This window comes from Seriola aureovittata, chromosome 24 (genome assembly GCF_021018895.1).
Source record: "Seriola aureovittata isolate HTS-2021-v1 ecotype China chromosome 24, ASM2101889v1, whole genome shotgun sequence".
NCBI classification, from domain to species: Eukaryota; Metazoa; Chordata; class Actinopteri; order Carangiformes; family Carangidae; genus Seriola; species Seriola aureovittata.
Genome location: NC_079387.1, coordinates 12190075 through 12199479, shown reverse-complemented (window position 1 = coordinate 12199479; position 9405 = coordinate 12190075). Strand labels below are relative to the sequence as shown.

At 41.9% G+C, this 9405-nt stretch overlaps 3 protein-coding genes across 3 annotated transcripts; 2 read left to right on the top strand and 1 right to left on the bottom strand.

The window, feature by feature from the left end:
- The first annotated feature begins 129 nt into the window (after nucleotides 1-129).
- ebpl (EBP like) lies at nucleotides 130-2051 on the top strand. Its single transcript, XM_056370393.1, has 4 exons — nucleotides 130-963; nucleotides 1165-1234; nucleotides 1364-1502; nucleotides 1626-2051. The coding sequence occupies exons 1-4, from the start codon at nucleotides 787-789 to the stop codon at nucleotides 1876-1878; spliced, it is 639 nt and encodes a 212-aa protein (XP_056226368.1). The 5' UTR covers nucleotides 130-786; the 3' UTR covers nucleotides 1879-2051.
- Nucleotides 2052-2278: 227 nt separating this feature from the next.
- Nucleotides 2279-5467, bottom strand: arl11 (ADP-ribosylation factor-like 11). The gene is made up of 6 exons (XM_056370394.1): nucleotides 5332-5467; nucleotides 4559-4648; nucleotides 3364-3429; nucleotides 3152-3267; nucleotides 2896-3073; nucleotides 2279-2523 (listed from the first exon to the last, which is right to left on the bottom strand). The coding sequence occupies exons 2-6, from the start codon at nucleotides 4589-4591 to the stop codon at nucleotides 2395-2397; spliced, it is 522 nt and encodes a 173-aa protein (XP_056226369.1). The 5' UTR covers nucleotides 4592-4648; nucleotides 5332-5467; the 3' UTR covers nucleotides 2279-2394.
- On the top strand, nucleotides 5409-8178 carry eef1b2 (eukaryotic translation elongation factor 1 beta 2). The gene is made up of 7 exons (XM_056370391.1): nucleotides 5409-5566; nucleotides 6353-6475; nucleotides 6554-6689; nucleotides 6773-6839; nucleotides 7251-7376; nucleotides 7874-7941; nucleotides 8043-8178. The coding sequence occupies exons 1-7, from the start codon at nucleotides 5487-5489 to the stop codon at nucleotides 8127-8129; spliced, it is 687 nt and encodes a 228-aa protein (XP_056226366.1). The 5' UTR covers nucleotides 5409-5486; the 3' UTR covers nucleotides 8130-8178.
- Nucleotides 8179-9405: the final 1227 nt, after the last annotated feature.

Below are 9405 nucleotides of genomic sequence, written 5' to 3'. Positions count from 1 at the left end.
ATTAATTAAATCATCTGTAAATTATTTAATCAGATTACTGCTGAAATTAGTGTGACTATAAGTGCAGCAAAAGCAGTAACAATACAATGTAAAAATAGTCTTCAAGTACTTCAAGTAAAAGTCCTGAAATCAAAACTTCACTTAAGCAAAAGTACAAAAGTAACAAAATGTACTTTAAAAGGAATAAAGGTAAAAGTACTCATCATGAGGATGGACTGTTTTCACACTGTTTTACACAGACTGGATTATTGGCTGCTGTTGTTGTTGTTGTTGTCTACATGTGAGGGTTCGGGTTCGGGTTCTTATTGGTTTTTAATCTGAAGCTTTTTCTATCCTGTTTTTGACAATGATGATTGTCAACATGAACATGATTCAACTCTCTGCACTCTATTCTCTGGTTTCTACTGAAACTCTGCTGTTGACCTTTGACTTCTGTGGGAGGAGGTTCAGCCCGGGAGTGAGGTGTTCTTTTTAATAGCCAATGGGAGAGTCCAGAGGGTGGGGCTTTGAACCAACAGACCAATAGAGAGAGTCAGGGGCGGAGCCTGAGACGTCACTCCACATTCACACAGTTGAGTCCTGTACTGTCTGAGCAGAGCGCTATAACTAAACCTAACCCTACAACTAACTAACTAACTAACTAACTAACTGTAACCCAACAGGTGTTTCCAGTACGACCTGTACTAATAGTACTGCTGCTTCGACAGTAGAGTGTCCTGCCCTTCCTCTTCCTCCTGTTGTATTCTTCCTCTTGTCCTCTTTCTTCTTCTTCTTTTCTGCCTGCACATGGACTCAATAGTGCCCTCCAGCCTCTCTCTGGTCTCAGTCTTGTCTCTATTAGCATGTAGTATCCAGGTGTTAGCTGCCGTCCTGCTAACGCACAGGTATGGTAGGCGGAGCTCTGTGAAGGACAGGTGGATCCTGCTGTGGCTCTACTATGATGTCATTGTCCACTTGACCCTGGTATGACCAATTAGAAACAGTATGATATGTTTTTAATAACCTTCCTCAGTTATTGGTTGATTGTTTTTTGCTGATTATTTATTGTTTGTTTATTTGTTTGTTTCACTGTTTTATTTTATTTATTTATGGATACTTTATGTCTCCATCTTTAGAAGGTCCTTGTTGTTTACATGTCTGTGGTTGTTTGTTGTTTGTTTTCAGGAGGGTCCGTTTGTTTACATGTCTATGGTTGGGACGGTGCAGACATCTGAAGGTCCACTGGCTGAACTCTGTGAGTTCAACTTTCAGCTTCAGATTCTGTTTCTTCATATTTCTACTGCAAAGCTCTGACAACAGACATGTTTGTCTCCACCTGTCTATCTCTCCACCTGTCTGTCTCCACCTGTCTGTCTCTCTGTAGGGAGGGAGTATGGTAAAGCTGACAGTCGTTGGTTAGTTTCTGATCCAGCAATTGTTTCCATAGAGATTCTGACCGTCGTCCTAGACTCTTTGTTAGCAGTCCTGCTGATACACGCAATACTGAGAGACAAGTACTACAGGTACTACTACAAGTACTAATACAAGTACTACAAGTACTACAGGTACTACAGGTAATACTACAGGTACTAGGTACAAGTGAGAGTGTAGATAGTATAACATGATAACTTTCATGTATTTCACAGACACTTTTTGCAGATCACTCTGAGCGTGTGCGAGCTGTACGGTGGCTGGATGACCTTCTGTCCTGATTGGCTGATTGGCAGTCCTCACCTGAACACATCCAATGGTCTCTATCTGTGGGTCTACCTGGTCTTCTTTAATGGAGTCTGGGTCCTGGTCCCAGTCCTGCTGCTGGTCCAGTCCTGGTTCTCTCTGAGGAGCCTGCATGTGCTCAGAACGGACCATGACATAAATATAGCCAAGAAGATGATGTAGAGACGACTTATCACATGACCACTGATCCCATGAACATTTAAAGGTTCATTCGACACATTTTAGCTCTCAGCTGTTGACTGTGATCAGTTATCAATCTGCTGCATCGATTATTGAACAGAAAATGAAGAGATGTGATCTTTTTGCTTCAGATTAAAACCTCTTGGAAAAAAATTCCTACTGTTGTTTTTAATTTGATCAATTATTGGTTCTGTGGATCACACAGACCGCCAGAGTCCATGTGACTCTCCTGTTCAGGTCTCAGTCTGGTTCTTCAGTCAGTTGGTCTCGGTCTGGTCATCAGACCTGATGCTGAGTCCAGATCAGGCAGAAACCAGGATCTGAACAGGTTCACTACAGTCCTTTACGTGATTATCAATAATCATCTTTATTGACACTCAAACATGTTTATTGATTTTATTGATGTTTTTCTTTTAAATCAGATGTTTTACTTTCTCAGTTTCATTAATTGTAAATGATAAATGTTGAAATTGTTTTAGTTTTAATAGTGCCCCCCCCTCAACTCTTCTTGATCAGTTTGTTGACAGACATGAACGCCTGTTGGAGGCCAAGTCCCTTCAGAGCACTGCAGGCCTGAATCTCCCATGACCGCTCAGTGTAACTGGGGAGATCCAGGTGGTTTGAGATCTGGGTGGGGGTGGGGGGTGTGGGGGGGTTGTATATATATATATATATATATAGAGAGAGAGAGAGAGAAAGAGAGGGAGGGAGGAAAGACAGAAAATAATGAGAAGCAGAGGAGAAACAGCTCTCTCTAGTGGCTGTTCTCGTGTAACTGAATTCACTATTTGTTTACTGTTTGTTATTTTCTTACTAGGAAGTTTCCTTCCTTCTGTCCTCATTTCCTCCTCCCTTGCCTCTTTATAAACAGAGTTTCTATAGGAAACAGGTTTGTTTTAGAAAACCTTCCTCACACCAGTTTTCTGGACCCCATTATTATCCTGAGTTGTTGAACCAAGTCTGGGTCCGGGTCTTCTTGGTGGTGTGGGTGTCTCTTACCTCTCGTATGGTCATGGAGTTGGGCAGGTCCTTCTTGTTGGCCAGAACCATCAGAGGAACTCCTTGTAGTTTTTCGTCACTCAGGACCTTTTTCAGGGCCTTCTGGGCCTCTGTGATCCGACCCGGATCGCTGCTGTCCACCACGAAGACCAGAGCCTGACAGTCATCCAGGTAGTACCTGAAGAAAAAGAAGAAGGAGGTGTCTGGGCTGTTTTTAATTGTCTGTTTGTTTGTTTTGAGTTGTTTACAAATTTACCTCCAGTTGGGTCTCATGCTCTTCTGTCCTCCAACGTCCCACACAGTCAAAGACGTCTTCTTGTCCAGGTCCAGGGTTCCCACATTGAAGCCAATAGTGGGTGACGTTTCCATCACCTGCAGAGTCACAGGTGATCATTCACACCTAATCTGACGGACATTTACAGTTCATAAGTCTAACACACAGTGTCTACCTGTCCAGAGGAGTCTCACCTGTCCTGTCAGCAGCCTGGACAGCAGAGTGGACTTTCCAGCCGAATCCAGACCCATAAGGATCACCTGAACACAGGTGTTCATCAACATGTTAAAGGCCCGTACAAGAACATGTGTGTTCTACCTATACATAGAAACTAGATGATGTCATTTATGGTGTTCACATGTACAAACAAGACAAATGAACAAAACCGATAAACAAAAACAAATAAAACATGTTTATAGTCTGAACATCATCAGACACATTCTATTTCAAGATTTATATTTTTTAAAATCTGATAAGTTTCAAGTTTGCTGTGCAGATCAAAGTCTGAAGATACTTAGTTGATGTTTGAGAGTAAATGTGTGGTGATCACCTGACAACTGAACACCAGGTGTATTTTCTCTGATCCACATGTTGCATTTAAGTGCTGGTGGTAAACTCAGACATCCGGCTCTTCATGTGGAGAAGCTCTCTGTGTTTACACTGTAATACTGTGATGTGCCTTTAATGTTTAACCTTAAACTGACTTAACTGTTACAGATGTGATCATCCATCATGTGTCTGTGATCTGGCACAGACCACCTGCTCAGGTACGAGGATCAGGTGACACACCTTCTCAGTCACTCAGTGTTGGAGCCAAGACGGTTTATTGATCAGCTAGACAAGAAATATGATCCATATTTATGGTGTTTTTTGTATTGTTTTTGATGATGAACCTCCGGATAAACTGACGAATGATAATGTGGCAGGTCTCTCCTCCACAGGTGTGTAATTGATTGATTGATTGATTGATTGATTGATTGATTGATGATTGATTGATTGATTGATTGATTGACTGAACTGAAGGAGCTATTTTTAACACTGAGTCAGACCAGATAGTGGATCCTTTCCAGTCAGGACTGGATCACCAACTGCAACTGACAGTAACTGTCATTATCAATACATCTGATAGGTGCTTTCTTCAATAACTGACTTATTGATTACAAAACAGTCGATATTCAAAAGAAATGCTAGTTAATTTATAATAATTTTGACATCAGTTTGGTTTCATTTGAACATTTTAATGACTCTTTGGAGAATCTCCTGGTTTGACTAAGTTTGTCTGAACAATGTTGAAAATGAATTTTAAAAAACAGCAACAAAGAGCAGAGAGCAGGTGAGACATGTCAGACACCTGTCTGACAGGTGGGAGAAAGGTAGCTGTTGATTTACCTGAGGAGAGGTGGAAGAGTGAGCCTGACCCATCACTCTTCTTTTTATCCAGGAAACTTCTTCTTCTCCTGCTCGTCCTCCTCGGAGTCACTTTGAATAAAAAACAAGTGAATGTCTCTGACCTTAGCTCTGTGTCTGACTGAAACTCAGCTGTCTAACATCTCTCAGGTGTGTACAGGTTCATTCACATCGTCAGCTGATAGGAGAGCAGCGACCAATCAGAGCAGGTCATGTGACGGTGTGACAGGTCTGACTGCATTTCAGTTGAAGGCAGTTTTAACCCCAAACACTCACATTCAGCTGTGCTGGTTCCTCATGTGAAGCTTCAAACAGAAGCTCAGTGATGATGATTTACATCCACATTTACATTTACAGCAGCTGTTACCTGAACACTGACAGTACATTGGTGTTTCATTAAACCTGCCTGCAGATGTGCATCAGTATCAACATCTGTCACTCCACACAGATGGAAACTGAGGCGAACATGAAACATGACAAAACTGTCTTTAATTTCACAGTCCAGTAAAATATTTATATAATCAGTCAAAATAATGAAAGAAAAAGCTACTTTGTTAGATATTAAGTCCAAATTATGAGAGTAAACTGACATCAGATCAGTTTTTCAAACAAACACAAACTTATATATGTATGTATACACACACACACACACACACACACACACACACACACACACCAAATCTTTATCCCAAGTCTGATTTCTATTTATTTTCTTTCACTATTTGTCAATCAGAATATTTAAGAAACCACAACACCTCATCCTCCAGGCTCAGCGGGGAGGGGGAGGAGTGGTGTCCGGTGAGGAGGGGTCTGTCTCCGTGTATAAAGCCTGCTCTTCTCTCCTACTCCCTCCTTCTTCTTCTTCCTCCTCCTACGGCTCCTTCGTAGTCCTCGTCGGTTCTCCTTCGTCATGGGCTTCGGTGATCTGAAAGCACCCTCCGGCCTCAAAGTGCTGAATGACTTCCTGTCGGACCGCAGCTACATAGAGGGGTCAGTATAGTATAGACAGTAGAAACGATTGTAAACAGCAGAAAAATAGTAGAAACTCCAGCAGAGATCTTCGCTGCAGCCGGTGGCGCCGCCATCTTGGCTACGCGCTGATCTAACGTGGCTAAAAGTTAGCTAACAGTTAGCTGGCAGGCCGTTAGCTGAACAAAGTTTAAATGTTAAAATAAATCGCTGTGAACATCCGTGATCCAGCCAGAGAGAGTGAATTGACTGTGACAAGTTAATGTTTATTTTTATGTTCGGTCGGAGGTGAATAAAGATCCACATCCTTTCGTTAGCACGGAGCCTCATGGTGCTAACAGGCTAACTAACGGGACGTGTCATGAAGTCTACAGATCAGGGACTTTTGATTGTAATCAGAGCAAAAGGACTCTAATGCACCACGTTTTAATACATGTCAAACACTTTGTTCCTCGTGAACAGACTCATTTTGAAACTTAAAAGCTGAGTAACATTTGTTAATGTCTGTAAAATGTACCTCGTGGTGTTTAAGTAGTGACTATTTTTTAAAATCATTAATAGCAGCACAGTATGAAAAAATAAATATTATAAACGAATAGTTAAAACGAATAATTATGATGTTGAAATTAAGACTGTGTTGAAGGTTGGTCACATGACGTCATGTACATTTAGAATAATGAAAGACTAATTTGCATATTAAGGGGGGGCAGGAAGTGAAGTGCAGCACTGAGAGTTCTCAGGTGTGTGTGTGTGTGTGGACTCAGCCAGGTGTGTCAGTATTGTAATCCAATTATGTTCTGTCCTCAGGTATGTCCCCTCTCAGGCCGATGTGGCGGTCTTTGAGGCGATCTCGTCGCTGCCCACGGCCGACCTGTGCCACGCCCTCCGCTGGTACAACCACATCAAGTCTTACAAGGACCAGAAGAACAGGTGAGGACGGTGGTGTCGGGGAGGGGGGGTTACACACGGGTGTGTGACCATAGTGATGTAAGCCTCATCTCCTGTCAGTCTCCCAGGTGTGAAGAAAGCCCTGGGTCAGTACGGCCCAGCAGGTGTGGCTGACGCCACCTCTAGTTCCGGCCCTGCCGCTGCCTCAAAGGACGATGACGACGATGACATCGACCTGTTCGGCTCCGACGACGAGGTGAGGTCACAGAGATCAGTGATGTCATTAATGAGATGTATGACTTCAGCCTCTTAACGTGTGTCCCGATTCATGTCTTGCAGGAAGACTCGGAGGCAGCCAAGTTGAAGGAGCAGCGTCTGGCAGAGTACGCTGCCAAGAAGTCCAAGAGTACGTCCTCTCTGATCATAACCAATCACCTGATCGATCGCAGCACTGATCATTAAACCAACATCTGGCTCAGAAGAGCTGGATGAAAACGTGAACCAGTCGAGTCTCGTAAAACAGAGGTCGTGTAGAGGTTGTGTTCAGCTGTGTTGATGAATCAGAACCAGCTCAGGAGCTGAGTGACCATCAGCTCTCAGCAGTGACAACCATTTCAAATTAACTTCAGTTTAATTTTACTTAAATCTTTAGACTCGTGTTCTGATTGGCCGACTCTCTGTGATGATTATTCAATCACCATCTTTCGGCTGACTGTCTGATGGACATCTTATTTACCTGATGGGAGTCTTCGCCTCTAGTCAGTGACGGTTAAGGTTTAGAGTGATTTTCATGGTAACAAACCTTCCTCTTCTCCAGAGCCTGCCCTCATCGCGAAGTCTTCGATCCTATTGGACGTTAAGCCGTGGGATGACGAGACAGACATGGCCCAGCTGGAGGAGTGTGTTCGCAGTATTCAGATGGACGGGCTGGTCTGGGGACAATGTAAATACTTCACTAATACTACACACTGTACTGCATATGATCCTTCTGCAGTCTCTCTCTCTCTCTCTCTCTCTCTCTCACACACACACACACACACACACACACACACACACACACACACACAGGGAAAAAATCCAAGACGAAGTGTTTAGTTTCAGAAACTACAGTGACACAACAAACTACGGATTCATGTGCAGATGTTATGAAGATGTTTTAGGTAGACAGAGGCTGTAAACTGTGTAGTCAGGAACCAGAGACAATGGCTCATTGTTATTGGAAGATTGAATATTGATGAGTAACAGATGTGTCTACAGAGTTGATGATGATCTAACTCACCATCTTTCGGCTGAAAACGTGATGGAAACTTTCTGATCTGAAAACTCTGAGAACAATTTTCTCTTCATTTACATAAGTAGTAAAATTGCAGCATCTATTGATGACAGTACATTGATCAATAAGTGATCTGGTGTGACGTGTTTTTAATATTTTTCCTCTAGCCAAACTGGTCCCGGTGGGTTACGGCATCAAGAAGCTGCAGATCGGCTGTGTGGTTGAAGACGACAAGGTGGTGGAATAGGTTTAACTGTTCTCTCATCAGATGATTTACACACCATTAGCTTTGTTTTCTTCTTGTTCCTGTCTGATTCGTTTCTTACCTGTTCTCAGGTGGGCACAGACATCCTGGAGGAGCACATCACAGCCTTTGAGGATTACGTTCAGTCGATGGACGTTGCTGCTTTCAACAAGATCTGAAAACACAACAAACATCAAATCATGTTAATAAAAAGCACTTCAACACAAAGTGAAGTTTGTGGTTTTTACATCCAGATGGAATTACGAGACTGTTCATCAGAGTTCATTAACTTTGACATCTCACCTCCTCTGTCCTCTTGTTTACTACACATTAATTTGAAAAGCTATTAAATTATTCATGTATTTAAAAAAAAAAAAAAAAAAAGTCTATTTTTAACATTTAACTGAAAGACCTGGAAATGTCATTTCTTCAACTGTGTTTAACCTCCTATGGTGTGTTTATTTTATCTCTGTATATGAAGCTTAAAAGGGTCAGAATATATTGACAGTTTTCATTCACTTAGAGCACTTAACATTCCAGGAGGAGCGGGTCCTCCTCCATGGAAAAAGAGGGATATTAGTCAGCAGTATACATTTTGACAGCAATAACATTTTATATTAATTGTTCTAACCAAATGTCAGTCACATTTCAATACACTGATGTTTTAAATATTAAGAAATAAACCACAGAAAACAAATTTCTAGGTTGTTCACTAGCTAAGAATAACAGAGTTAATGTTAAAAGAAAATGAGTTAAACTTGATATATTTAATGTTCAGTTAAAAGACGAACTGGGTTAAATGGGTAATACATTCAAAATAAATCCTATGAATGGTGGCATCAGCCATTTTCTGTTTTGTGGTCTGCTGGGGTAGTAGCATCTCCACCACTGACAGGTAAAGGCTGAACATACTGATCGAGAAGGCTAGCTCTGTTCTGGGATGCCCCCTGGACCAAGTGGGCAACAGGAGGATGATGGCTAATCTATCATCCCTGTTGGGATGGGGTCTGGGGTCTCCCACCCCATGCAGGACACTGACAGCACTGAGCAGTTCCTTCAGGCTGCTGCACCCATGGTATGCGAAGGAGAGGTACCACAGGTATTTCCTTCCTGCTACTGTCAGACTTTATAACAAACACTGCACTCAGTGACCTTACACACCAAAGGCTGACAATCCACCATGTGCAAGTTATCTGTTGCTACTTTTTGTATTTTGTATCTTGTATATCTAATATTTATTTGTATATATTATATTTTATTATATTATATTCTTGGTTCTTGTCGTTTGGCAATCTGTTTTTCTTTCTTTGTACTGTCCACTTTGCTGCTTTGACACTGGAAATGTCCCCACTATGGGACTAATAAAGGAATATCTTTAAATTAAACCACTCCTTAAATTATCTTTAAATAGCTACATTATTTATTTAACGTTTTGTGGTTGTAGTTCCCGCTCTG

Excerpts from the sequence above, each read along its gene's own strand:
- eef1b2 (XM_056370391.1), top strand. The coding sequence starts at position 5,487 with ATGGGCTTCGGTGATCTGAAAGCACCCTCCGGCCTCAAAGTGCTGAAT. Across the intron at positions 6,476-6,553 it reads TACAAGGACCAGAAGAACAG|TCTCCCAGGTGTGAAGAAAG; the intron begins GTGAGGACGGTG and ends ATCTCCTGTCAG. Across the intron at positions 7,377-7,873 it reads CGGGCTGGTCTGGGGACAAT|CCAAACTGGTCCCGGTGGGT; the intron begins GTAAATACTTCA and ends TTTTTCCTCTAG.
- arl11 (XM_056370394.1), bottom strand. The coding sequence starts at position 4,591 with ATGGGTCAGGCTCACTCTTCCACCTCTCCTCAG. Across the intron at positions 3,430-4,558 it reads ACTCTTCCACCTCTCCTCAG|GTGATCCTTATGGGTCTGGA; the intron begins GTAAATCAACAG and ends ACCTGTGTTCAG. Across the intron at positions 2,524-2,895 it reads ACTCCATGACCATACGAGAG|ATCTCAAACCACCTGGATCT; the intron begins GTAAGAGACACC and ends ACCCCCACCCAG.
- ebpl (XM_056370393.1), top strand. The coding sequence starts at position 787 with ATGGACTCAATAGTGCCCTCCAGCCTCTCTCTGGTCTCAGTCTTGTCT. Across the intron at positions 1,235-1,363 it reads AGGTCCACTGGCTGAACTCT|GGAGGGAGTATGGTAAAGCT; the intron begins GTGAGTTCAACT and ends GTCTCTCTGTAG. Across the intron at positions 1,503-1,625 it reads CTGAGAGACAAGTACTACAG|ACACTTTTTGCAGATCACTC; the intron begins GTACTACTACAA and ends TGTATTTCACAG.